Raw genomic sequence first — 27,128 nt, 5'->3', positions numbered from 1 at the left:
TTATTTTGACTGCCCTATTCCAGGCTCTCAACACGTCACCTGGGCCGCTCCACTGCTGCCGGGATGCTTTTTCTAAAAGAAGTTTCTAACCATGTTCCTCTCCCTCCTCTCTCCTACGTGGCTCCCCCATTACCCATCTGTCCTACAGGGTAACATTTGCATTCTTAACTTGGCCTGCAAGCCCTCCTGATCTCACACCGACTTCCCTAGGCTTGCGTCTCACGCTGCAGCAACCCTGAAATCTTCCAACTTCCCCAAACCCAGCTATCGCTTCTGTTTTATTTTCATGTTGACCTCTCAGTCTGAATGTCTTATTCATGCAGCAACTCTAATCCAACCTCCAGTCCTGCAAAACCACCTCTCAGGCAAATTCCTTGTCATTCTTAAAGGTTCAGCCCAGGGACTTTCCTGGTGGTCCAGTGGGTAAGACTTCGTGCTCCCAATACAGGGGGCCTAGGTTCGATCCCTGGTGGGGGAACTAGATCCCGCATGCATGCCGCAACTAAGAAGTCCACATGCCGCAACTAAGATCCAGTGTGCCACAACTAAGACCCCAGGCAGCCTAAATAGATAAAAAATAAATACTAAAGAAAAAAAAAGATTCAGCCCAGTGTCATCTCCTCCAGGACACTTTCCTTTCTGAACTGCTTGATCTCTGGTTAGGAGTCCCATCCTTTTTACTCCTATAGTACTTTCTGGATATCCAGAATTTTATCTACCGCACGATAAACCGTTTCATAAATGTCCTTGTAACTTCCTTGAAGATTCCCTGCTTAATCCTCAGTGCTCAGCACAAATGATTAAATTTGAACCAGAAACTAAGTGCTTTACATGTATATAACCTCACTGAATCCTCACTAGAGCCTATGCAGTAGATACCAATAGTATCTCCATTTTACAGAGGGAGAAACAGGCATGAGGAGGTTAATAAATTTGCCCAAGGACCCCGCATACGGGCCTTCAGGTGTTCACACCCAGTCAGCCTGGCTCCACAGCTGACATCATTTACCACTAATATTAGATTGCCTCTCTATGAAGTGGGCACTTAGTAAATGTTAAGAAACAGGAATAGCTATGCTTAGTGAGTACAAACTATCTAGCAGACTCTGCTAAGTGCTTCCCCTGGATTATCTCAACTCCACAACAACCCTGTGAGGTAAGTACCATCATTATTCCCATTTTACGTAAGAGAAAACAGGTTTAGAGAAGTCTGGCAACCTCTCCAATGTCAGAGAACTAATTAGTGGTATAGCTTCACTCACAACCAAGGTCTTATCCACACACTCTACCAGATGTGGCTGACAGCTCAGGAATGGATTGACGGGTAGGATGAAGGCTAGAACAGCACGCAGACCCGTGACGCCTACCGTTCAGAGCCAGAAACTCAAGAGTTCAGAACCTCAGGCACAGAGCAGGCTGACTCACAACCCGAGTCAGAAAAAGATCAGCCCAGTGACAGTGACCCAGAATCACCAGGACTCGGAAATAGATGTCACCACAATGGAAGCCCTTCCTTGACCTCCTGTCCCATATCCCTAGGGGCTCAGGAGCTGCTGGCCCAGGAAGCTCAAAGTTCTTGACGGTGGAGAACAGACCTCCAAAGCGATGATACCATGAAAGGGTTAACTCCGAGCCTGGGCGGCCAGGGGCGGACTCCATAGAAGCCAGGTAAGATTTAAGCGCCCGGCCCCCCTCCTCGCGGGGGCGGGGCCTCGGGGCGAGGAGCGGCCTGGGACTGTGACCTGAGGTTTACCGCCCGGGAATGGGCTCTACGCGCTACGTGCCCCCAGCGGCCCAGGCCGGAGCCGAGTGTTAACCGCCACCCGAGGGGCCCCGCGGGGGCGCGGTCTCGGGGCGGGGCGCGACCTGAGACGGTGACAAGAGAGTTAACCGCCCGGAGGGGCCGTGGGGGCGGGACCGTGGGGCGGGGCGAGGCCTGGGGGAGGTGCTGGCGGCGGAAGAGGCCGGCGGGCTGCGCCCGGCGCGCTTCGGCCACTTTAGGCTGGGCTGCTCCGGAGGGCCGGCGACCTCCCGGCACGGGAAGCCCTGCGAGGTTCGAGGGCGGTGACAGGGGTGCGGGGCGCGCGAGGGGGAAGGTCTCTCGACAGGCCGAAAGGCGGCGAACTCGCGAGTCTCGAGAGACAGGGACAGGTGGGTGAGGGCAAGGTAATGATGGGCCTGGGAGCTTTGGGGGAGCAAAGAGGGAGGAGCGGGGCGGTGAGCAAACCTGGGGAAAGGATGGGGCGCCTGGGTGAGGAGTCCCCTCCAGGATCCCTCGCGTCACACACTCTTCTCTCCCAACTCCTCTCTAGGTCGATCCCGACCGGGAGCTCGACTTTCAGAAGAGAGACGCCCCAGCAAGCCTCTTTAGGGGAGTTCTCCAGCTCCTCACCTCCATGGGCCAGACAGCCTCGGCAGGGGGCGGCGGCAGCAGCACCCACACCCCGCAGGCCCTGTACCCTGACCTGTCTTGTCCCGAGGGCTTGGAGGAGCTGCTCTCGGCTCCCCCTCCTGACCTGGGGGCCCAACGGCGCCACGGCTGGAACCCCAAGGACTGCTCAGAGAACATCGAGGTCACGGAAGGGGGGTTGTGCTTTGAACGGCGGCCCGTGGCCCAGAGCACTGATGGGGCCCGGGGTAAGAGGGGCTACTCGAGGGGCTTGCACGCCTGGGAGATCAGCTGGCCCCGGGAGCAGAGGGGCACCCACGCTGTGGTGGGCGTGGCCACGGCCCTCGCGCCGCTGCAGGCTGACCACTATGCGGCGCTGCTGGGCAGCAACAGCGAGTCGTGGGGCTGGGACCTTGGGCGCGGGAAGCTGTACCATCAGAGCAAGGGGCCCGAGGACCCCCGGTATCCAGCCGGACCTCAGGGTGAGCAGCTGGAGGTGCCGGAGAGGCTGCTGGTGGTTCTGGATATGGAGGAGGGAACTCTGGGCTATGCTATTGGGGGCACCTACTTGGGGCCGGCCTTCCGCGGACTGAAGGGCAGGACCCTTTATCCAGCAGTAAGCGCTGTCTGGGGCCAGTGCCAGGTCCGCATCAGCTACCTGGGCGAAAGGAGAGGTGAGGCCTGGGGCACGTGTGGGGAGAGTAAGTTCTGTCACTGGGGTCTGTGGTTTTGGGTTGGAAGCTCAACGCCTTACAAGAGCAGAGGGAACTGGCCTTCATCTGACCCGTCTCCTACCTCTATTCAGTGCCAGGAATGGCTAAGAGTCTTCACAGCTGTTACCTAACTCAATCTTTCTAACAGCCATAGAGGTAAAAGTAAGGCTTGGGAAAGCAACTTGCTAGTGAGAGGTGAACCCTCAGAATGAAGTGAAGCACTCTGGGGATTAGGGCTTCACAGGAGAGATCAGCCCCTGGAGCCAGAGGTGCAAAGGGTTAGATTTGTCCTGGGCTAGGTGTACAAGTCCCAGAGGAAGAGGACTGGTGGTGCCAGGTGCCCGGAGTGTGTACCCGGCTCACTGGGCTCTGACTCTGACACATACCTACTTCCTTCCTCAGTCAAACCCCAGGAAGGAGCCGTTGAGGTCCAGGCACCTGGAAGAGCAGTGAAGGAGGCAGGGCCTTGGGGCTGAGCGGACTTAACTGTTCTGCAGTTGCCAAGTCTGCAGCAGAAGGTGGCCGCCCCTCCCCTGTAGCCCATGGGAGCTGTTGTAGAGTGGAGGAGGGCCACCCTTCCTTTCACCTCCTCAGCCCCAGCTCTGGGGCCTCTCTGGATTCAAAGCCTGGGCCAGCTCCACGGTCACAGCCGCCTCGGCCGGTTGCTTAGAGGGCCTTACTTAGAGCTTCACCCCAACTCCGACCGGGGGCGTGTGAGATCCACGATGCGCCCGCCACAAGAGCAGATGCAGAACTTCAGAGCCCCTTAGACCTCCCCTGAACCGAGGTGGGAGCAGACTTGCAGCAGGAAAACGGAAGGGACTCTGGGCAGGACCCCGTGGTTTGATGATGTCTGGCTGGTGGCTGCACCCGTACTTACTTTCCCTCATTCTCTCTCCCAGCTGAGCCACACTCCCTTCTGCACCTGAGCCGCCTGTGTGTGCGCCACGCCCTGGGGGATACGCGGCTAGGCCACGTTTCTGCTCTGCCCTTGCCCCCCGCCATGAAGCGCTACCTGCTCTACCGGTGACCCCTGTGATACCACAGATTGCGCTGGGGCCTTGACCCACCCCTCGGGGGGAGGCAGCACTGCTGGCCTAGACCAGCTGCCTGAAGCCGGTGAGGCTGGGTCTCACCCCACCCCAAGCTCTGGGGAGCACCACAGCCCCAGGGCCACCCAGAGGGTGGAAGGGAGGGAGCTGTTACTCAAGGCTGGGGCAGCCTGGTACACAAGACATTTCTGCAAGTAAAAGTTGGAAGAGATGTGCTGCTGTAGAAACCTGTTTGTGGGTTTTTTGTTTGTTTGTTTGTTTTTGCACAAGGGTCCCGTGGCTGCCTCAAAAGGGAGAAAGATGATCTGGACAAGTTCAGTGAAGAAGGACACACCCCAAGGCTTAGTGCCAGGTGTTTATTTCCCGCACACGCGGGACTGCTCACAGACACAACACACACAGGCATCGGCACCGTGGGAGGGGGCAGCAGCCCGGCCGCAGCAGAGGACAGGACTTTCTCTCAGCCCCTGACCTCATGGCATGAGATGGGACAGGACGGGTTCTTGCTCCTGCCTTCACTGGGGACTGAGGGGACCCATAAGCAAACACCCCTCCCACCTCTCAGCCAAGCTAAAGCCACCTTGGTGACAGGTTGAGTTCCAACTGATACAGTAAGTGGAAGCAGGAGTGGCCTGGTCCCAACCATTACAGGGTAGGGTGTAAACGGCAAAGGAAGAGGTACATTTTGGATTAGGCCACAAGAGGCAGCAGGTGACACCATCAGAAGCACGTGTGAAGGTTGTGGGGGGGCAGTACAGTTACTGGTCTTCTGAGCTACCTAGTCCCTGTCTCAGCAGGAAGGGTAGCAGAGACGGGCAGGGCTTATTGTTTGGCATTGATGATGTCCACGAATTCAGGCTTGAGGGAAGCGCCCCCCACAAGGAAGCCATCCACGTCAGGCTGGCTTGCCAGCTCCTTGCAGGTTGCTCCAGTCACAGAACCTGGGAAGGGAGAAGAGAGGGGGAGAGGTCAGGGATGGGAGGGGGTACTTCAGCCCTACCTCCACGTTGAAGAAGGACTCAATCGGGTTCTCAGCCCACTCCACCTCCGGCTGGAACCAAACCCACTTACCCCCATAAATTATGCGGGTGCTCTGAGCCACTGCATCAGAGATGCTGGACTTAAGCCATCCCCGGAGCTTTTCGTGTACTTCCTGGGCCTAGAACAAGAAGCTAGACTAAGACTTTCACTCAAAGGGGCAAAAAACGTGGGCATCAGTGGAGATAGGCAGTGTGGTTTTGGGACAAGAACCCTGGGGTCTGAGATAGAACACCGGGGCTTCGATCCCACCCAGGTCCTGGAATGGATGTCCTTTGACATGTCACTCTCTTTTCTCCTTTTATTTTTATTTATTTATTTATTTTTAACACCTTTATTGGAGTATAATTGCTTTACAATGGTGTGTTGGTTTCTGCTTTATAACAAAATGAATCAGCTATATGTATACATATATCCCCATATCTCTTCCCTCTTGCGTCTCCCTCCCTATCCCACCCCTCTTGGTGGTCACAAAGCATGGAGCTGATCTCCTTGTGCTGTGCAGCTGCTTCCCACTAGCTATCGATTTTACATTTGGTAGTATATATAAGTCCATGCCACTCTCTCACTTCGTCCCAGCTTACCCTTCCCCCTCCCCTCTCCTGTCTTTTAAATGAGGGGTTGGCCCCGGTGGTCTCTGTGACTGTCCAGTTCTACCAAGGCAGGGGAGATGAGGGTAGGGCTCCTGGGCTTGGTTACCTGTTGAGGTGTCGCAGTCTTGCCAGTACCAATGGCCCACACAGGCTCATAGGCCAGGACAACCTTGCCCCAGTCCTTCACATTATCTGTGGGACAGAGATCACAGGTGGAAGGGTGAACAGGAAGGAGATAGCCAGCTGTTTCCCCAGGGAATGAGTGACGGTGGCCTACTGACCCCTGGCGGCCGTTAAAGGAACTCCAAGTGGCATCTATACCATGGGGCAGGAGCAGAAGCGATAAGGATACAAGGGTTCTCACCCTCCCGTTTCCTGCATCACCGTGGGGATCAAGTCAGGCTGCAGGGCATATGACCCCACCCTCTGTGCCTCCGTAGCCCTGGCTAGGCTCAAAGGTCCCTTTCTCCAGAGATACCTGCGATGACCTTGGTTTGCTCGAAAACGACCTTCTCAGTGATGCCAGCCTCCCTCTCATCTAGCTTCTCCCCAATGCAGGCGATTACTCCAAGTCCCTCTGCCAGGGCGTGAGCCACCTTCTGCCCAATCAGCTGTTGAGGAACAGACTTGGTGAGACATCTGTCTTGGGATAAGCCATCTCTTATCTCCTCTCCTGGTTACTAACCTCATCTGACTCCCCAAAGACGTGCCTTCTCTCCGAGTGCCCCAGGACCACCCACGTGGCTCCACAGTCTTTGATCATGCCAGGGCTAAAGGAAGAGAACAAGCCACGGTTCAGCAGGGAGCCCACCCTGTCGCTTTCCCCTTCATGAGAATAATGAGGGCTGCGTCCACCACCCACCCACATGTCACCTGATCTCCCCCGTAAAGGCCCCGTTAGCCACTTTGTAGCAGTTCTGCGCAGCCACTGCAATCTTGTGATCTAGCTTCTGCCGGGCGAAGTCAATGTAGGCGGTGGGGGGTGCGCAAACCACCTCTGAGGATAAGACGGTGACAGAGGGGATGAGGTCACAGGAAGCCTTCATTCCCCAGACCCCATCCAGTGCTCGGGAGCCCCCTAGCCTTCACCACTTTCTTAGTTCTGCTTTTGCCCTTTTTCACACCAGCACGATAATCTCTGTCCACTCTGCAGCTCAGGCTGGGCCTGGACCCAACTCTTTGAGCCTTCCAGGTACCCCTGAGAGGCGATGGCCCTTGCCCTGCCCTCTGCTCTTTTAACAGCTGTGGCTCCGATTTCCCCAGGCTATTCTGGGCCTGGGCACCTCCTAGACTCAGCATTCTCTGAGGGCCGACCCCGCCTCCCTTCTAAAATAGCCCATCCCCACCTTCGGAACCGGGCCAGGCAAGGGTTTTTAGCAAAAGCAGAAGCGGCCAACTCCTGGGGTTTGTACTGGCGTCTTTGGGGGTAATAAACCAGAAGGGGATGCCTCTTGATAAGACCCGGGGTTCTGTGCCTTAGGTGCGTGGGAGGGGAAGGGCTGAGGACTGCACTCTGCCGAGGGTGGCAGCGAGTCGACTGGCTCATAGAGGCCTTGCGCTTTCCCGTTTCCAGGCTGGAGAAAGCGGTAGGATCGCTCTTCACTCCCAAATGGCTCAGCCCCTTCCGCGTAAGGCAGGAGTCATGCAGGTCGCCGAGGGGAAAGGGTCAGAGCGGTAGCTCAGGAGGCCAAAGCCACTCGGCCGCCCAGGCAAGGCGCGGGGAGGAGTCTCGGGCTACGTGCGGCAGCGCACGAAGCCCGCGCCTAGGGGGCAGCTTAAGCCCGTACTCAGCCTCCTACCACACACACCGGGCTGCCGCCGGCCTCTCCCGATCGCCCGCAGGGGCTGGGCTCCGCTTCCATCCCCCGCTCTCGGCGGGTGCAGCCCCCGTCCGCGCCCCGGGGCAACCATCCTCCCGACGACCCACAGCCGGAGGGCACCGTGAGATGCGGCCCCGCCTTTCCGCGTCAACACACCCCGGGTCCTGGGGCCGCGGGGCCAAGGCCCGGACCCCGACAGCCCTGGTCCCCAGCCGTGCACGACCACGCGGACACCAGCTAAGAGCACTCTGGAGAGGGCGCCGCCACGCCGGCCCTCCCACCCCGGCCCTCCCTGGCCAAGGCTCACCGGTGTCGGCCGGCACCTTGGCCGCGTTCAGAGTGTTGATGAGCTCCCCCAGATTGTTCTTCCGCCCGTTCATCTTCCAGTTCCCCCCCACGAAGAACTTCCTGGAGGGCGCCATTGCGGTGAATCCGGCACACTGAAGGTCACAAGCAGCGCGCAGCCGCTGCCACTGGCCGCTTATATAGAGCGCGGAGAGGCAGAACTCCGCCCCCACCGCGTCCTCTGCCATGACTGGCCCGGCCCGAGGAAGCCCTGCCTCAGGCCCCGCCCTCCGCCCGCGTAGGCCCTGCCCCCGGCCCCGCCCGCCGCCCGCGTTGCGAGGTTCTGACGTTATCACCATTCTTGTAGCAACGTTCCTGGGCTGTCGGGGGCTCACAGTCGCTTCAGCCGCAGTTGCCAGACTTTGGGGAGAAGGCGAGAACTGTGCGCCCGGCAGGCACTCACAGGAGCCCCCGCTTCACGGCTGCAGCCCCCCAGAGGGCCAGAGGGATCCCGAGGGGGGAGCTAGCTGCAGGCCCGGCCACTCCACTCCCAGGCTTGGCCTCAGAGCCCTGAGGGGCATCTCTCCCAACTCTGGGAAAATGAACCCCCTTCCCCCATCGGAGCGGCCACATCCCTGACTGCTGAGCAGGCACCTTTGACCTAGCAGGGCGAGCCCAGCCCAACAGAAACTGGGCAAGTAACAGGGTTCAGAGGCGGAGGGACGGCCCACGTTGGGTGGAGACGGTGCAGCTAAGAAAGAGGCAGTTCAGAGGTCTGCCCTGACCTCAGGAGTACCCCACTTTTTAAAAAAACTTTATTTTATTATATATTTATTTATTTATGGCTGCGTTGGGTCTTCACTGCTTCGCGCGGGCTTTCTCTAGCTGCGATGAGCGGGGGCTACTCTTCGTTGCGGTGCGTGGTCTTCTCGTTGCAGTGGCTTCTCTTGTTGTGGAGCACGGGGTTCAGTAGTTGTGGCTTGCGTACTCTAGAGCGCAGGCTCAGTAGTAGTTGTGGCACACGGGCTTAGTTGCTCCGCGGCATGTGGGATCTTCCCGGACCAGGGCTCGAACCCGTGTCCCCTGCATTGGCAGATTCTTAACCACTGCACCACCAGGGAAGTCCATGGAGTACCCCACTTTTTACTCCAGCGGGCCAAGGCCTGACAAGAGACTGCAGGGCCTGGGGCCCAGGGCTCCCTAGCCACTGGGGACATTTGGGAGGTACCCATTTGGGCCCCCTCTCCTGTGATGGCTGGAAGGAAGGACTCTTCACCCCATCCGTGCTCTGTGTCACCCCACTCCACTTTTCTTCATCTGACAGCCCGCACCCCTCAGCTTTCCTCTACTCCCCCAGTGCTCACCTCACTCACCCCCCAATCTCCCAAGAGCGCTAGAATGGTAAAAAGCACAGAACTGCCTACGAGGGGGCACGAGGGTCAAAGGGCTGGGGCCGGGAGTTTTCAGAAACTGGCCCTCCTGCTAACCCCAGGGGGTTAACAGTTTCCCCCAAGTTATCAAACAGGACACGATTGAACCATTGTACTTTTATTCACATCCTGTATTTTGGCATTTTCCAGAGGACAGGGGAGAGACAGGGTGGGGAAAAGACTGAGGCAGGAGGGTGAGGGGGGTCCCCATTTCCCTTATGTCCCTCCTTGCCTGACCACACGGAGAGCAAACACAAAGTGGGGAGGGGAGGCACAGAAGCCCCCTCCTGTGGAAGAGGCTGCACAAAGCTACACCCACACCACACACACAAACAAGCCCGCTCCACGCCAGGCCGGCAGGATCACAGAGAAGCAGAGCACTATGGGGTCAAGGGCAGGAAAGCTACAGTCTCCTCACAGACAGGCAGCCGGCCCCTCCTGTCCCCTGCCTGCTCTGTCCCCAAAGTCTCCCGAGCGCCCCCCGCTTTGCTTGGCCATTCTCCCATGGCCACTAGCTTCTTCCCTGCTGCCGGGGACGAAAAGAAAAAGGGTAACAGAGCAGGGGGGCACCCAACCCTCATGCTGGGTGGTCTGTCCCCCGCCCTCAGTGGTAAGGGCTCAGGGCAGGCTCTTAGCTGGCCACTCTCTGGTAGAAGTAGATGTAGCCCAGGTCCTTGGGCGGCTTCTCAGAGGCACACACTTTCTGGTCATTGTAGATCACCCATCTGGGGAAGGGGGTGGGGGAAAAGGATGAACAACCCGGGCATTCTCAACTCAGTCTCTCTGACGTGGCCCCTGGAATTGACCCTGGTGACTCTGGGGCAAAGGCTCGCCCCAACATTCTCTGCCTCGGTCCCCAAACCTACAGTCCAGCTGCCACCTGTCTCAAGGGAACGTCCTAATCTCACAGGGTCATTCCTACTCTACTCGGTGTCTTCAAACCCTGTGGTATCTTTACAGCCACCTGCACCCATTCCTTTTAGGTAGGGATCAGCAAGCTTTGTCTGTCAAGGGCCAGACAGGAAATGTTTCAGGTTTTGCAGGCCATCCGGTCTGACACAACTACTCAGCCTGCATGTTGCAGCGTGAAAAGAGCCACAGGCAATACATAAACGAGTAAGTGTGGCCATGCTTGTAAAAACTTTATTTATAAAAGCAAGTGGCGGGATTCAGCCCTTGGGCCCTAGGTTTGCCCATCTCTGCCGTCAGGCTTTCTGCCAATTTCTGGTGAATTTGCGCCACCACCAGGCAATGCCTTATTGTCCCTCACAAATATTCTAGGACTTCCAGGATGCCCCTCCCCATCCCCAGAAACACTGTCCCATTCAAAAGGCACGTGCTGTCCCCTCACCTGCCTTCCTTCTTGACGTGGCATACGTAGTGACCACACATGGTTGAGGTGCCCATGTGACTAATGAAGGCGAAGAGCTGATACTCTAGGGAGGGAGGGGGAGGGGAGGAGACAGTGAGGGCGGATGCATCCAGCAGCTCACACCCAGGACGGGATTTCAGGGAGTGTGGATCAGCCCCCGCCCGTCCTGTTTCCCCGGGACACTCACTTCCAGGACCGTCCCGGACTTTAGGTCCCACCGGTATGGACTCGGAAATGGAGTCGGCAGCTGAGCGGCCCTCGGAGATGTCCATGGCAGCTTCCGCGTCCAGGTCGTCTATGTGACTGAAGATCCAGTCCACAGCCCGTTCTAAACTATTACTCTGGGAGAGGAGGGAAGCGTTACTTTTTATTTTTTAGCAAAGTCAGGGTCAAGAAAGCCCCCAGTGAAGGCCTCTGCTCCCTTATCACAGCCACTAAAGGGCAGAGCCCCAGACTGGCCGTACCACACAGGTCATCCTCGGTCTTGCTCACGAGGGATGGAACCTCGCTCCCACCCGCTTCTTCCCACAGGTCCCGCCCTCATCTGGGGGCGCCATACCGTGGCCCGCAGGGCTTTCAGGGCCTGGTCCCGGGAGAAGCCCATGGAGACGATGGTGGTCACACAGTCCTCTGGCGGGGGGTCAGCTGCTGCGCTTGTGGAGCCGGGCCCACTGGAGCCAGGCAGGATAAGGGGGTTTGCAAAATCTGCGGATGTGAAGGGGTTGAAGTGTTTGCGGGAGGGTGCTGGCCCTGCCTGCTCACCACCCCCCAGCTCCCCTTACCTGGATCATCCATGTGCGACATGACCCAGTTCATGGCGGCCTCGGCCCCGCTGTTGCCCGTGTAGTAGACAGCTTTGCGGCAGGCGTCCATCGGGAAGCCCATCTCCACCAGCTGGATGATGACCGATTCATCCAACATGGGCGCTGTTGGCGGAGACGCGTGGGCACAGGGGCCTGACTCCTTGGGCCACTCCCTGCCCCTCCTCGCTCCCACAGTCCACCCGCAGCCCTCTTCCAGCCACCCGTTCCATGTGTTTTTCCTCCATGGCCTGGCACCTTATTCCAGAACTAAAATGACAAAACGACATCACGTGTGGCCAGCAGTATCCTCAAGGTACAGAACTGAGGCTAGAGGTCCCCCGGGGAGCCCCTTCCTTGCCCATTCTCTCAGAACGGCTGTTTCTGGAGTATGATAACCTGCCCCCGCCCCCTACCCAACTCGAGGTGAACGAGGGCAGAGGCCATTAGCCAGCCACACAGAGGATGTGGCTGGGGGTGCTCTATTGGTCCTCACGTCCATCAAGAGGGCAGAGGAAATTTGAAAAGGAGGACAGGAGAAACACAATGGACAGGGACAAGGGGAGGCAGGCAGAGAAGACCCCCATCAGCAAGGGAAAGAGACAGGCAGGAAGAAGAGTCACTAACATGTCGGAGAGGAGAAGTGAGGGGAGCAGAAGGAGTCTTCGTCTTCGTTGCCATAGAAACCAAGGCTACCTTTGGGCTCATCCGGAGTGACCAGGGGTGGGGCAATGTCGGGCAGCTCCTCCTCTCCAGGCTGCAGCCCTGTGCCCCTCAGCTGGGAGATGTCTAGCTCCTCTGGCATCTCGATGGATACATCTGCAAGTGGAACAGCAGGACAGAGGTCCCCTCAGCAGCTCCCCGAGGCCCTCTGGGTATAAGCACTCCAGGGATCTCAAGCCCCTGCCCCCATCCTGCTCTGTAGTAAGATGCTGCTCAGAGCAGGACCCATTGCAGGGTTCTCAGTGTAATAAAAATCATCACGGGCCAGGGTTCAGGAGACCAGGATTCCAGTCCTGGATCTACCACCAACGAGCCGCGAGCCAGGAAGGGGCCTCCAAATGCGCCGCAGAATGATTCTAGACTTCCGTGGGGCTCGACTTATCTAGGAAATGAAGTTAATTCTGCAGTTCGCAAAGTCATCAGGGGCCTGTAAGGCCCGTGAAAAACCGTTTCAAGATTATCAAAATGAAAGCATCTTACCAATTACATAAAACTATGAAGATGACTTTCACTTTTAGGTCATAACTATAAAATCGAAGAAGTGTTCAACAACAAGATCCTACCGTACAGCACAGCAAGCTGTATTCAATATCTTACGATAAACCATAATGGAAAAGAGTCTGAAAACAAAGGCATGTGTGTATATAACTGAATCACCTCGCTGTACAGCAGTAATTAACACAACGTTGTAAATCCACTACACTTCAATTAAAAAATGTAGGGAAAAAAGTAAAAAATCAAAGAAGTCTTAATATTTTTAGTCAGCGCTTTTCAAACTAGACACATTTTGAAACATCTAAGGTAATGTTTCCCCTTTCGGAGGGAAGTTGGAGAAGCATTAGTTTACGTGTTAAGGCCCCTTCTTTTTCTAGCACTTTCTGCTTAGCCTCCCTCGCTCGTCCCAGCCACCATACCCAGTTTCTTGGGCACCCAGTCTAAGCCGAAGGTGAACTTCTTGATCTGGATGACCAGGTAGTCAGGGAATGAGGCAAATCGCGTGGTCCTAGGGAAGAGAGAATGTCCTGGTACCCAGAGAACCTCTCCTGAAAGCCCCACCCCGGGTTCAGCCTGTCATGGATAGAAGCCCTAACAGCCCAGAAGACACTCCATATTCTTTTCTTGCCCTGGTCAGGCATGAAGAGCATCTGTAGCCACGGAGAAGCAGAAGCCGGGGAAGTGAGGGGGGGGGCGGGGGGCGTCTCACGGGCATGGATTTCATGGCTGAAATCCCGGCAACCAGAGACTCTTTCACATCTCAAGTTCATGCCCAATGATGGGTTAGCAAAGAGTAAGATCATATACTGGAAGTTTCAATTCTGTCCACGACTGTCACTGAGTGCCTGTGCTTTGCCGGGATCGGGGAAGTGAGCGGAGAGAGGCTGCCCTGGAAACTGATTCCATCCCAAGAGAGACGAGGGACTGGTAGGGGCAGGTCAAGGTAGCGTGTCGCAATTATCCGAGTCCCCTCCTGCTGGGGCCTCCTGGACCGGGGCACCAGCCTCAACTGACACAAGTCTGAGATTCTGACCACAAAGGGACTCGAGAATGCAAAAAAAAGGCTGACAGCATCTTTGGGTTTACGCTGACACGGGCCCGGACCCACAGGACTTACTTTACGGCTACTGATTTGGCCTGCAGGGCCGTGCTCCAGAAGTCATCTACCTGCTCGGGGGCCCCATAGGCCTCCAGGCAGGAACTGAAGGGCACCTGGGCCCGAACAAGTTCTGGCAGTGGCAGCTTCTCCTCTTCGGCTTGCCGCTTCTTCTCCTCATACTCCAGGAGCTCCTCTGGTGACAGAATCAGTGGGTGGGTCCTTCAGAGGGGGCTGCCTCTTTCCCCCCTGAGCCTCTCCCTACTGGCGCTGCGTCCACGACAACCTCAGCTCCTCCACCTCTCCAAACCTACCGGACACACGTCCGTCTGTGATCTTGCCTCTTTCTCAACACAGCTCTGCTGACCAGCTGCAGGCAAGGTTAATCCCACCTGCCCCCAACAGCCCCGCCTCGGCCCTCTGGCTGCGGAGCAGGGCGGACCACGGGCTCTGCTTCTGTAAGGCACCCAAGCACTGCTCCCAGGCCTCAGCCTCCGCCTCCAGGCCCCGCTGGGAGAGCAGAGTGCCCACCTTTGTTCAGGGCCGCGTCCATGGGCACAGGCAGCTGCATGATGTAGTCCACTCGCTGGGTGTACTTCACCTTCTCTGTTGCCAGGCACTTGATCTTTTCCTCCACCAGGAAGCGGAACACTTCATTAGGATTTTCAGAGCTCCGGCAATTCCTCTATGGGGAAGAGGCAGGGTGGGGAGGTCTGGGCAGCCAGGCACTGGGATGGGAGCCTAGAAGAGTCACTGGGGGGTCAGGGAGAGAGGGGAGTGGAAGAGAGACGACCACGAAGAGGGGCAGGGATGCCAGAGCAGAGCAGAAGCCTTCCCTAATCAACCCCGCCAGTTCTGGCCCATCCGGGCACGGTGGAACTGCGTGGCGAAGTGTCTGTACTTTCTAAGTGCTAAGCAACCGCCTATCGTTTTCTTTGGGTGCATCCTTCGTTAGGCTGCAAGCCCAGCGACTGTAAGGGTCGCTCCTTTGCTGCGCTCCTCAGGTGCAGCCGCTCCTCGCAGGGAAAGCTCAGGGAGCGAAGGCTGTGGGGTCCCAGGGCTGGGAGTGGGTTAGGGCTGACAGGAAAGAATGGGCAGCAAGGAGAAGGGAGGGACCTGAATCACAGGCAGACAGCAGGTGTGTGAAGAGCGCCCTCACCTCCACCATGTTGATAAGGTGAAGGAAGAATTCTTGGGCATCCTGCTGCCGGTTGGTGGAGAACTCGGGGTGACCCTTGCCAATGAGGGCCTTGAACATCCGAGGGGCGATGCCATCTTGGACGTCCTAGGCAGAGCCAGGGCGGCGATTCAGCTGGGGCCCGAGAGGCCACCAAGTGGCCTTCTTTAGACACCTCCCGGATCTCAGTTTGCCCACAATTCCAGAGCCTGAAAGGGATGGAGGCCCAGACTCACCTTCTGTTCCGGCACCTGTTCCCCGTCGCTCGACTCTGGTGCTGGCTTGGAATACTCTCCCGAGAGAAGGCCATGGCCCAGCTTGGCCCTGCGTTGACATCCAAGAGAACCACTCAGCTTCCGTCTGACACCCATCTACACCTCATCCTCCCCAACTCAACCCCTGCTCAAAGCCCCCTTAGACAACTCTCTTAAATGTGAAAAACCTTAGATTCCATGGGAACCCAACTCAAGGCAGACAGCGTGCCCAGCAGGCAGTCATCTGAGAGCCTCTAGCTGGCCGGGGGTTAAACAGCCTCTAGCTGGCCGGGGGCTAAACTGCCTCTAGCTGGCCGGGGGCTGAACTGCTGTCCACTCCAGGGGGTCATGGAGGAGCAAGAAGGCGCACAGGACTGGCTACATACACCTGGGTGCTGAAGTCCTGGGTCGGGTCTGTCGGGGCGTTCTGGAAGATCTTCTCCAGCTTATCCACGTATCTGAGAGCAAAGGGAAGGGTCATTGGAGGGGCTTTGGCCCAGCCCCAGAGGAAAAGGGAAGGGACTAATTATCTACCAGCTCAGGGAACAGGTTCCCTCCAGAGCGGGGAGGCACGCAGTTGACCCTTGGGGTCCACTTCTTTCCAGCAACCTGCCCTCCCTCCCATTTCCAACTCAGTCGGCATGCAGGGCACTCCAGCCTCCTCCCTGACAGAGAGTTGGGGGAAGGGAGAAGACAGCCCAGGAGAAGGATAAATACGGTTCATATTTTTTGAACAGAACGTGTCAATGTGTTCTAAGTTTTCATGTGTGTACCAGGCCTTCCCAATTAGACAGTAAACTCACTTATGCTGAGAACCTGCCTTTCTTCTATCGTCACGTCCCTAGCCCTCCCCTATCCCCAAATGCTCCATGTATCTGCTAGGTGCTCACCTGATGTCACTGGCCTAAAATAAAGACCACCTGCTCGCCCTTGAGTCAGTCAGGAGGGCTCGGGGGGGCCCTGGGGTTGGGCGTCTGGCCCCACCAGTGGGTTTGTGTGTGGCCGGGTTAATGGTGATGCAGCCCTAGAACCTGCTCCCCTCGCAGTGTACCAGGAACTAAGACTGAGCTAGAACAGAGGTCCTGAGAGCAGCCAAAGGAGGGTGCCTGGAGGCCAGCCGCCAGGGGAGGAGCGGGCGTCAGGGGCGCAGAGCCCAGGGGCCGGCCTGGGGGAGAGGGCAGCACTCACTTCCTCTGGAAGTCGGGGATGCTGAAGAGCACCTGGACCACCGAGTTGAGGTAGCAGCTGTTGCCCAAGTTGCGGATGCCTGTGTAGCCGGGCCCGAACAGGGGCTTGAGCGGCACCCCCGACTCCTGGATCAGCTCCCATTCGCCGATGCGCTGGTTCATGTCTATCTCCAACTCCGTCATCGTCTTGTCCGTCTGCACGGGAAGGGGCACCTCAGACAGGCTAAGGAACGCAGCCCTGCGTCTTTTCCGTTCTCTCGCTTGGTCTAGGACGAGAGCCAGCTGGAGCCTGGAATGTGCTGAATTACGGGCTCTGACACGGGAGGCCCATTGGGTATCCTCCAGTGCAAGTTCCGGAAGGCCACAGACAACTGTCCCAGGGGCCCGTTAGGCAGCAGGCCTCTGCTCAAATGAGGGGATGAAACGAACTCAACTCCCCCGAGCTAAAGCGTTCATCCGTGCTGAAGCCACCCCTTCTCACCCTCAGATCACCCAAGCATCACTTCCTCAGGGCCATTTCCTCCATCCCCTGGACTAGGCGGCCCCCTGGAAACTCCTGCACACCCTCCACAGTCTGCAGTTACTCCCGTATCTGCGTGAGCATCTGATCAATGCCTGCCTCTCATCCGGAATATAAGCCTATGAGAGCGAGGACCACCCCGTCTCATGTGCAGTGAGCAGCACAGAGTAGGGGCTCAGGAGTAGTCAGAGAATGATGAAACGATTCTAGAAGCTGAAGGGGCCTCACCTTCTGCATTTTCAGCATGTCGATACCGAAGTGGGACAGGTGCTCGGCCAGGTTGGGGTCCAGGACCATATCGTCCTCGTCATATGAGTACACATCTAGCATAGGAGGCAGCAGCAGTGTCAGAGGGGGCGGCTCAGGCCCAGCCTGACCACCAACCCCACCCCCTGCCCTGAGAAGCCTCGGTGGGCCAGAAGGACGAGCCGTGAGGGTAACGCTCTTGGCTCCCTCGAGCATCGGTGAGGCCGTAAGCCCTTCTGGGACTGGCTGTCTGGGACGATGGGGTGAAACAGGACAAGGGTTGGAATTCATTGTGCCTCCACCCTACAGGTAAGGTTCTAGAGTGAGATGGGTTTGAAAGAATACTCACTAAGAGACAACGATGGTGACCCCCAGGAAGGGGACTGAGATTTGGGGGTTAACTGAAAATTCAGTTTTACTGCAATATTTTCATCGTTTATCAAGAGAACAAACTGGCATCTTGTTCGTGTCACGTGAGATGAGTTAAGGGTTAAGACCCAGCGATTTCCGCGTGGAGGCGGTCAGCGGTGGGGGGGGGGGGGGGGGGGGGGTAGTACCAGCTCCGTCAGGTGTGATGGTGCCCAGCTTGACGGCTAGCGGGTAGCCCGTCTCCCTGTAGTGCTCCACGGCATGGTTGTTGCCCCCGCTGCCGTCGAAGTAGCGCCGGCCACAGAGGATGGAGCCATCGGTCAGGTTGAGCCACAGGTTCTCCCTCATGTCGCACTTGGAACACTTCCAGCCACTAATCCCGGGAGAAGAAAATTAGCCGAAATATGGGTCAGGGGTTTATGGAAGAGGTGGGTCCCCCGCTGGTCCAAGACCTCTCTCTTCTCCTCTCCTCTGGAGGTGCCCTCACTTAGCTCAGCTCCCCCAGGTCTCCCTCCTTAGCCTGCTCCCGACCCTCTCTCCCAGCAGACCCCCAGGAGGGTGGCCTCTTGGCCCCAGCTCTGGGGGCTGCACCCCGAGGTGGAGGGGCCGGGCCTCACCAGGGAGGGACTCGAGCAGGGCTGTCCAGCTGCTTGACGTCGAAGGCATGCTTAGACACCTGCCGTACTTCCCCATCCCAGGCCTGCACCTCCTGCTTGCGGGAGGCTGAGTCAGCCGACAACAGGGCCTCCACCGCACTGGTCACCTGGGGGAAGCAGAGGGTGAGAGACAGGACCCAGCCCACAGCCCCACGTGCCCCTCTAGCCCCGTGGTCTTCAGCTTTCTCAGGCCTTGCCCACGACATCACTGCTCTGGCCCCGCCTGCCCTAGAATCTTCGGTAGGGCAGGAAGGTATTCATACCCGATCTCTGACAATGTCAGGCAGTCCCCCCAACCCATCCCGGGCTATCTCCAGGTAATCCGGCAAAATGACGATTTTTACATCCTCTTCGTATTCATACTTCTCCTCGTTGAGCTCAAACCCGCCTTCGACACCTGGTAAGACAGGGAAGAAGAGCGGGGGTAGGACCACCACCACAGGTCAACACCCCTTCTCTGAGACAGCACTTCACCTTGTCCCCTCCAGGGCTTCAGGGCCACGGATCAGGCCCATCCTTCGGGGGCTTTCCTAGTACCTCTGAGAGCAGGAATGGCTAGCTCAGGGAGGAGAACAGGACGGCCGTGATGCTCACCAATAGCCAGACGGGTGGGCTTCTTGCGGGGAGGGTCTCCAGTGCCTGCAGTTGTGTCTTCCTCTTTCTGCAACGAGGCAGGAAGGGCAGCGTCAGCCATGAGCACCAAGGAAGGTACAAATGAGGAGGATGGAGTGGGCTAATCTCGGAAGAGAAAGGAGCTAAAAAACACACGTGCTGGGTTTTAATGACACCGACAGAAATAGGTGAGGGGGAAACTGAGGCCTGCGGGAGGTCAGGATGGAACAGACAGATTCAATACGGGGGCCCAGTGGGATGTGCCCGAATGTCCTCAGGCCTTGCCTACCGGGCGCCGGGTCCGCCGGAGGTGCAGGTAGACTCGCTGTCCGGTCTTGTTGAAATGTCTCTCCACATACTGTTTCCCAAAACCCAGGAATGTGTTCATGCAGATGTAGAGGCCACCCTCAGACTCCTGCAGGACAAGAGGCAGGGGAGGGAACACAGGCAGGATGAAGCCTGGCCAGGGGAGACCAAGGCCTGGAGTCAGAAACTGCTGGTTTCCGGAAGAAAGATCTGTCCTCAAACACCGTTTGGCTTTTGGCGAGTCACTTAGCCCTTTAGGACCTGGCACCTGGCTAAGAGTCTCCCCATCCTCCTGTAACTTTGATAACGACCCACAAGGACACGGGGGCTGAGCAACACCTATCAGTCACCATTCCTCTTCCTTCTTGCTTCTTCTTGGGAGCCCTCTGGTATACTGCAGAGAACTCCCTTTACCTCTTTCCTGGAGCCCAGAGATCCGCAGAGTGAATGGGGATCAACTACCATAGACTTGGAAAGACCTCCATGTCAGACACTGAACCTAATCTAGGGACACCATGACCAACCCCACCCGACGTCCAAGATTCAGCAAACCTTCCAGACCGGAGAAGCACAGATGCCAGCACCTGAACAAGACACCTAAGCCCGAGCTTGCCAGCAAGGCCAGATCTTTCCCTTCCCTCACTCTACTAGGCAGTCGATTCCTGGTCTACACTGGTCTCCTCCTTCCTTGCCTGCTGAGGTCTGGCTCCAGGGGAACAATGCCTTGCTTGGGGCTCACAGCTGAACTGGGACCCAGTCTGGCAAGGACATGAAGTCCAGCATTCTCCAGTCACCGCCCTGATGCTTCGCCCTTCCCGCCCCCGCCCAATAACCAAATCCCCACTGAAGTCCCATCAACCTCCAACCTCAAAGCCATCCTCTTTCTAGAACCATCTATCAACACCTTCTGAGACAAGAACACATATGACCCAGGAAGAAAACAGGGAAAGACAAGTGTCCACTGTAAATCACAGCTGAGGAGGGAAGATGGGCTTTCCCCAAACTGAGCAAGTCCACCCGTGCCCTTGTGAAGAGAGCGATGGAGAAGGAGGAAACTGGACAAGAGTCTTCCCTCAGATCCAAGCAACAACAGGCATCTTCTTCCTGGAATTAAAGCCTCAGTGGCCTTGAAAAATTCTCTGCTGTGAGTTAAAAATAGGGCACCGGGGGCTTCCCTGGTGGCGCAGTGGTTGAGAGTCCACCTGCCGATGCAGGGGACACGGGTTCGTGCCCCGGTCCGGGAAGATCCCACATGCTGCGGAGCGGCTGGGCCCATGAGCCATGGCCGCTGAGCCTGCGCGTCCGGAGCCTGTGCTCCGCAACGGGAGAGGCCACAACAGTGAGAGGCCTGCGTACCGCAAAAAAAAAAAAAAAAAAAAATAGGGCACCGCACCGCAGTTCTCAGTCCCATAGATTGCTCTGTACCACTCCCTAGAACAGTGTGGGTTATAACGTTCATGAACAAATAGAGCATTTCTCATCACGGAGGTCATATAAGCTCTTTCTACCATGAACCCAATTTGAAGATAATCAAATATGCCAGAAGTTGGTTAGCAAAGCCAACCAATGGAGATCTCCTGACTTGGGGTGAGAGAAGGAAAGTGTAATGAGATTACAAAAACCCCTTTTGGATTGTTCAAACCATTACTAAGGAGAGGGACAGGAGTGTAGTGAAGGAGACACTGTAGGTAATTGAAAGAAGGGAGACTTCTACCATCTGTTGATAATTAAGGAAAAAACCTTTCCCTCCTGAGAAAGACAGTGCTTCACCAATGCATGCACTTGATAAAACTGGGAGGCCTGTGGGAGCTCTGCAGTGATTAAACTCCTATGTTGCAAAGAGAAGACGCTGACTCCACCAAAGATTGGGAACCCTGGAGCTCTGTTCTGAGCAGCCGTCCTCTTTTAGCTCTGCCAAAGCCAGACTTCAGAGAAGCAGCACATTGTCTGGGGCCCAGATCAAAGCCTAGCAAACCAAGCAACCTACAAATCACAGTGATGATCCTGAACTGGGCCTCAGATCACGCTGCTATCCTCAGCACTGGCGATGCATTAATGAAGCCTTTCCACTCTGACTTGCAGTTCTCCCGGCCATGAGCTGGTCTGGCTGAACACCCTGGGCAGGGCCCAGCAGCGGCTTGAGGGAGGGGTGGTGAGGGGGGCGGATCCCAGCCAGGCTGCTGCCCTCTCAGTTCAGGCTCTGGCCTAGCTGGAGGCTTGTGTCTGCCTGAGGGTGTCACAGGAAGGCAGAACTGCAGGAAGGGAGGGAGGTACCGGGTGGAGCCTGCAAAACGTGAAGCACGGTGTGGGTGGCGGCTTTGCCTAACTAGTCAAGAGTGGGAGCGGGATGGGAAAGGGGCCTCAGTACCCAACACGAAAGAAACCACCTCTCTGGGAATACTTTCAAAAGGGTTCCCTCTGCTCTCTGTGATGGGCGGGAGAAAGAGAGAGGGCTGCGGCCATAATTCACCTCAAAGGAGAAACGACCAGGGCTTTCCTCTCCTCTTTCCTCCTCTCCCTACCACCAATGACCCCACCTCCCCGGCCCCTGTCCATATTAACCATGGGTGGAGGCTCTCTAACTCTGCCTTTTTCAGAACCGGGTTTCTTCAAGGCCACTTCCAGACTACTAGTCGCCTGGGAACTGCAGTCCCCACCCTCCTACCCCAACCCGGGCCCAGAACTGTGTGTGGGGGGTTGCACCATCCCTCCCACACGAGACTACAAAACCCGGAGAGCTATGCGCGATAGGCAAGGCCAACTCCCAGGCTTTCGCAGGGGTCCACATGGGAGATGTAGTCTGGCAACCGGGTTGCGCCTCTGGCTTAAAACGGTAACGAAGGGAGTGAGCGACTACAATCCCCACAGTGCTCCACGAGACCGGGTGCGGGTGAGGCGGGCGCGGTGGCTTCCGGGGGCGGTAGTCACATGACAGCTCCCGAGAATTCGAAGCAACGGCGGGGGTAGCGTGGGAGACTACAAGTCCCATGGTGCACCGCAGGGAGGCGGTGGCCCAAGACTTGCAGGCCCCGGCGGAATGACCAGGGCGATGGAAGGAAGTCGTGCTCGCTGCGGCCGTGGGGAATGGGCTTACCGGTGTGTCGAAGGAGAAGGCGCACTCGTCTTTGTGGACCCGGTCTCCAGCCTTGGGGACCCGGATAGTCGGTAATACTGACAGCAGCGCCTCCTCACTCAGCTCCGCCATGACACCGGCAGCAGCTCCTCGACACACAGCGGCTCCCACCGCTTCTAGTCCCCCACCCCCTGCCCTTTAGTCCAATGAGCGCCACTCGTTAGGCGCACGCGCTGAAGGAAAGACGGGCGAGAATGGCAGTTGGACGGAGCCTGCCCGCTAGTGCTCCGCCCTCTGCCCGGCTCTTGCCTATCGCCAATGAAAAGCGCTTCTAATGCAATCGATGCTCGGAAGAGCCAATCCCACTCCTCCAGGTTAGAGCGCACGTAGAGCAGTGAGATGGGTCCCGGAGTTTTGGCTGCTGGGACTCCGGTACCCTACAATCCATTAGTGTGCTGTCTATTGAAGAGCAGAAACTGACGGTGGCTTAAACCGGTCAATCCCAGAAACTTTCCTGGGGACCTGTCCAATGGGAAAATAGAAGGGCAGTTGTAGTATTGATATTTGAAAAGGGGCTGTCCAGTGAGGCGGGGTTTGAGAGTTAGTGTCGAGTGATTGCTAACTCCGTCGACCAATAAAGATTACGATCTCTTTGGCCTCAGAAAAATCTTCATAACTCCATCTCCAGCTGGATATGTACATAATAATTCATGATTCTATTTTTAATAAAATCATTTGATTTCGAAACTGAAGGTCTCAAAAGCGAAAACTGGCATTCTGCAAAGTCTTACGACAGACAGCTCGCAGCCCTATACTGAACAAAAGTCCCTCTATCGAGGAGGCGTCACCCCTGGCAAGTCAAGCCGTCGTCCATTGGCCCCACGGTCCCCATGATAGACGTCCTCCCAGCCCAATGGCTTCCTGCACTGGAGGCGGGTCTCACATAGCGGACCTATAGGAACCAGGGTCGACTCAGCCAATAGGGTCAAGCCAGGGGCGTGGCGGGAAGTTTGAAACTTAGCTTCGGGAGTTGAGGATCGAGCTGTTTTGCATCCAAAGCTGGAACTGGGGCCCGGTAAGTGATTTGAATAAATTAGTGAATAAGTTAGAGGGCCCCGGAGGCCCAGAAGGAGCTGCCTTGTTGTCTGTATCAGTCATCATCCCCTCTGAGACCTCTGGCCCGGCGGCCAGGCGCTTCCTCAGCGGGGAACTGGGGAAGTTCGGGTGGTCTGGAGGCAGAGGGCGGACGTGGTCGCGGTAAGGACTGAGACCTGAGTCACTTCTCACAGGAATCCCTTCCTCGCCCGGGCCGGGCCCTGCCCCATCCTATTTCTCCTGGTTGAGATGGGCTCAGCCAAGAGCGTCCCAGTCACTCCAGCGCGGCCTCCGCCTCACAACAAGCTTCTGGCTCGAGTGGCGGACCCCCGTTCACCCAGCGCCGGCATCCTGCGCACTCCCATCCAGGTACCCAGGATCGGGGTGGGGGAGGCAGCGAAACTGTCTGAATTTGGGGGCCTCTGCCTAACCTGATTCTGAGAGAGCTCACTCCCCGCCACCACCACCCGCCTTATTTTCCACATTCTCAATCCCGGTGAAGTAGGCTGAGTGTCTGAGGGCCTTGGCAATTCTCGTCTGGAGTGTGGACCTGAGGCTAGAGACCTGGCGGGGAAGAGTGAGGGCCCAGACTTGTTCTAGCCTTTGGTCCTGACAGGTAGAGAGCTCTCCTCAGCCAAACCTGCCAGCAGGGGAGCAGCTGGAGGGCCCTAAGCAGTCCCAGGACTCAGATCCCCGCTCTCCTTCCCTTGGCATTGCACGGACACCTATGAAGACCAGCGGAGGTAAGTGTTGGGCCCAGGGAATTCTGGTAACGCTGTCACCTGGCATCCTTGGGTGACAGCATTATCAGAAGGGGCCTCCATCCTCCTGCTTTGAACCCATGTCACTCTTTTTTTTTTTTTTTTTGCGGTACGCGGGCCTCTCGCTGTCGTGGCCTCTCCCGTTGCGGAGCACAGGCTCCGGACGCGCAGGCTCAGCGGCCATGGCTCACGGGCCCAGCCGCTCCGCGGCATGTGGGATCCTCCCGGACCGGGGCACGAACCCGTGTCCCCTGCATCGGCAGGCGGACTCTCAACCACTGCGCCACCACGGAAGCCCCCATGTCACTCTTTTCTCAACACTTTGCTCCCTCTCACCAACTTCTCTCTTCCCAGTCCCTCACCCACCAGGGCGTGACTCCTAAGGCTCATGTATCTTGTCCTCCTTGCTGAATGCTTTGTAACAGAGGGTCACTATCTCACCTCACTTCTCCCCCCCATAGAGCCCCCAAGCCCACTGGTGAAACAGCTGAGTGATGTATTTGAGACCGAAGACCCCACATTAAATCTTCCCCCAGAGCCTGTTCTGCCCCTAGAGACACCTTCATCTTCTCCACTGGACTTGCCTCTGGGCACCCGATTTTCCCTTGAGGATCAGATGTCACCTTGGAGCCAGACTGAGCTCCCCTCCAGGCAGGTGTTTTCCAAGGAGGAAATAGGACATGCCTCAGAAACCGCTATGGCCAGCCAGGACTCAGACAAGCCCTTGAGAGACCCCGAGACTCCTTGGTCTTCAGGTACAGAATCTAAGGGCAAGGTATGGGGTAGAGAAATTGGGAGAACACTCTGGGATAATGTCCATGAATGGATGGAGGAGAAATAAACTGTAAACCCCTAATCTTGGCTCCTTGTTTTAACTCCTTACCGACTCTAGGTTCTAAGTGCAGCAGATGGAAAGCAAATAGCAAGGTGCTAGGGAGATCTCCTCTCACCATCCTGCAGGATGACAACTACCCTGGGACTCTGACACCACGACAGGTAAAGGGAGAAAGGGTGAAAGCTATTACTAGGAAATCCAACGTAAAGATGGGAGCCCTCTTCCCCGATCTTCTCTCCCCTGAACAACCTCCCGCCCTCCCTCACCTTGCCCACTGCCTTTTGCAGGGAAAGCGGCCTTCTCCCCTGAGTGAAAATGTTAGGGAACTAAAGGAAGGGGCCGTTCTGGGAACTGGACGACTTCTGAAAACTGGAGGACGAGCATGGGAGCAAGGCCAGGGCCACGACAAGGAAAATCAGCACTTTCCTTTGGTAGAGAACTAGGGCATGCACGGCCCCAGCACTGGGACTCACCAGGGGCCTAGTGATATTCTGTGTCCTCTCACCCCTTCTTTCCCTGGGAGACTGGAAAGGCTCGTTTTCTTCAACTGCCCCTACACTACCAACTCGGACTGAGAGCTTCCTTGGCTTTCTTTGTGTCTCATGTGTTTCTGTATATTAAAGCAAGTGATTTTAAATGATTTTTTTTAATCGGAGTATAGTTGCTTTACAATGTTGTGTTAGTTTCTACTGTACAGCAAAGTGAATCAGCTGTACGTATACATATATCCCCTCTTTTTTGGATTTCCTTCCCATTTAAGTCACCACAGAGCACTGAGTAGGGTTCCCTGTGCTCTACAGGAGGTTCTCAGTTGTCTATTTTATGCATAGTAGTGTATATATGTCAATCACAATCTCCCAATTCATCCCAGCCCCCGTCTGTGTCCATACATTTGTTCTCTATGTCTGCGTCTCTGTTTCTGCTTTGCAAATAGGTTCATCTGTATCATTTTTCTAGATTCCACATATATGCGTTAATATACGATTTTTGTTTTTCTCTTTCTGACTTACTTCACTCTGTATGACAGTCTCTAGGTCCATCCACGTCTCTACAAATGACCCAGTTTCGTTCCTTTTTATGTCTGAGTAATATTCCACTGTGTATATGTGCCACAGCTTCTTTATCCATTCCTCTGTTGATGGACACTTAGGTTGCTTCCAAGTCCTGGCTATTGTAAATAGTGCTGCACTGAACATTGGGGTGCATGTATCTTTTGGAACTATGGTTTTCTCAGGGTACATGCCCAGGAGTGGGATTGCTGGGTCATATGGTAGTTGTATTTGTAGTTTTTTAAGGAACCTCCATACTGTTCTCCATAGTGGCTGTATCAATTTACATTCCCACTTAAATGATGTTTTTAAGTGTTATACCTAAACCTTGCACTGGGTCTTCTGTATGCAGCCTGGGGCGGGGTGGGGGGTGCGGGGGCTTGTGTTCCACGGCCTGAGTGCCCCGCGCTGACACCTCCAAGCCTCACTTACGCACCTCCCTTAAATCCTGGTGTTCCCCAGGGCACTGTCCGTGGCCCTTTCCTCTTGCTGTCCCTGGGTGTCACTTCTAGGGCTTCATCTGTTACTCACCTGTATTCTGGTGACATCCAGGTCTCTCTACCTAACCCTGATCTTCACCCAGCTGGCCCAGAGGAACTTCAGAGCTTGTCTAAAGTTGAATTTGTGATCTCCCCCCCAAAGTTATTCGTCCTCCCCTATCCTCTCTCCGAGTGAATGGCAGCACCATCCACCCAGTTGCCAAACCCTAACGCTGGCCATTACCTTGAATCCTTCCCTTTGAATAGCCCATAGCCTAGGCGCTGGTCACTTCCTCCTGGAGAGTCTGCATCTTTAATCCCTTCCCCACCCCTTCCCATCCCCCTCTGTCCTGTCGCTCTTGCATTTCTTACCACCTACCTCCTACCTTGTTTCCCTCCATTTCCTCCAGGCTCCCCTTCCTCCATTTCCTCAACCGACATTGCCGCCAGGGCCATCTTCCCGAGGAGCATCGCTGATCACGTTACTACTCCACTCAAAACTCTTCAATCGTCCCGCATTGCCTGTAGGGTAAAGTCTAGACTTTTTAGCTTTTTTAGGCCTCTTACAATCTGATTCCTTCTCAACACAGCCCTCCTGTACAAACACACACATATGCACCAAAGGCAGGCGGTGGGGAACTGTTGTGCACAACCCCCCTCCCAGCCTCCTCCTCCTGCCCCAGCTCAGGCCTTGCCAATGAGG

The 27,128-nt window shown here is 56.3% G+C and overlaps 4 protein-coding genes across 8 annotated transcripts; 2 read left to right on the top strand and 2 right to left on the bottom strand.

Annotated features, from left to right (window-relative positions):
• Window positions 1–1,978: 1,978 nt before the first annotated feature.
• SPSB2 (splA/ryanodine receptor domain and SOCS box containing 2) lies at window positions 1,979–4,381 on the top strand. 3 transcript variants are annotated; one of them, XM_029206287.1, is made up of 3 exons: window positions 1,979–2,151; window positions 2,313–3,063; window positions 4,005–4,381. In XM_029206287.1, the coding sequence occupies exons 2-3, from the start codon at window positions 2,397–2,399 to the stop codon at window positions 4,130–4,132; spliced, it is 795 nt and encodes a 264-aa protein (XP_029062120.1). In that variant the 5' UTR covers window positions 1,979–2,151; window positions 2,313–2,396; the 3' UTR covers window positions 4,133–4,381. The 3 variants fall into 3 exon arrangements, with proteins under 3 accessions (XP_029062120.1, XP_029062121.1, XP_029062119.1); XM_029206288.1 differs by having other exon boundaries at window positions 2,017–2,151; window positions 3,505–4,232; XM_029206286.1 differs by having other exon boundaries at window positions 2,017–2,151; window positions 2,313–4,232.
• Window positions 4,382–4,498: 117 nt separating this feature from the next.
• TPI1 (triosephosphate isomerase 1) lies at window positions 4,499–8,173 on the bottom strand. The gene is made up of 7 exons (XM_029206284.1): window positions 7,913–8,173; window positions 6,659–6,782; window positions 6,471–6,555; window positions 6,264–6,396; window positions 5,892–5,977; window positions 5,226–5,313; window positions 4,499–5,095 (listed from the first exon to the last, which is right to left on the bottom strand). The coding sequence occupies exons 1-7, from the start codon at window positions 8,136–8,138 to the stop codon at window positions 4,977–4,979; spliced, it is 861 nt and encodes a 286-aa protein (XP_029062117.1). The 5' UTR covers window positions 8,139–8,173; the 3' UTR covers window positions 4,499–4,976.
• A 1,249-nt stretch (window positions 8,174–9,422) lies between these two features.
• On the bottom strand, window positions 9,423–22,410 carry USP5 (ubiquitin specific peptidase 5). Of its 2 annotated transcripts, none has more exons than XM_029204915.1 (20): window positions 22,228–22,410; window positions 19,117–19,242; window positions 18,810–18,876; window positions 18,479–18,612; window positions 18,177–18,322; window positions 17,748–17,932; window positions 17,173–17,267; window positions 16,426–16,619; window positions 15,624–15,695; window positions 15,220–15,307; window positions 14,966–15,091; window positions 14,338–14,491; window positions 13,828–14,002; window positions 13,130–13,218; window positions 12,120–12,311; window positions 11,475–11,618; window positions 11,252–11,397; window positions 10,880–11,033; window positions 10,672–10,756; window positions 9,423–10,045 (listed from the first exon to the last, which is right to left on the bottom strand). In XM_029204915.1, exons 1-20 carry the CDS (start codon window positions 22,336–22,338, stop codon window positions 9,952–9,954), a joined length of 2,577 nt encoding a protein of 858 aa, XP_029060748.1. In that variant the 5' UTR covers window positions 22,339–22,410; the 3' UTR covers window positions 9,423–9,951. The 2 variants fall into 2 exon arrangements, with proteins under 2 accessions (XP_029060748.1, XP_029060749.1); XM_029204916.1 differs by having other exon boundaries at window positions 12,189–12,311.
• An 805-nt stretch (window positions 22,411–23,215) lies between these two features.
• On the top strand, window positions 23,216–26,965 carry CDCA3 (cell division cycle associated 3). Of its 2 annotated transcripts, none has more exons than XM_029204924.1 (6): window positions 23,216–23,281; window positions 23,496–23,670; window positions 23,918–24,044; window positions 24,524–24,817; window positions 24,955–25,058; window positions 25,185–25,547. In XM_029204924.1, the coding sequence occupies exons 2-6, from the start codon at window positions 23,551–23,553 to the stop codon at window positions 25,338–25,340; spliced, it is 801 nt and encodes a 266-aa protein (XP_029060757.1). In that variant the 5' UTR covers window positions 23,216–23,281; window positions 23,496–23,550; the 3' UTR covers window positions 25,341–25,547. The 2 variants fall into 2 exon arrangements, with proteins under 2 accessions (XP_029060757.1, XP_029060758.1); XM_029204925.1 differs by lacking the exon at window positions 25,185–25,547 and adding an exon at window positions 26,836–26,965 and having other exon boundaries at window positions 23,271–23,281.
• Window positions 26,966–27,128: the final 163 nt, after the last annotated feature.

The sequence above is a fragment of the Monodon monoceros genome, unplaced genomic scaffold, assembly GCF_005190385.1.
Source record: "Monodon monoceros isolate NGI ecotype Baffin Bay Population unplaced genomic scaffold, NGI_Narwhal_1 Super_Scaffold_6, whole genome shotgun sequence".
In the NCBI taxonomy this organism is placed as follows: Eukaryota; Metazoa; Chordata; class Mammalia; order Artiodactyla; family Monodontidae; genus Monodon; species Monodon monoceros.
Note: the sequence above shows the minus strand (reverse complement) of the source record. Positions and strands in the feature narration are given on the sequence as shown.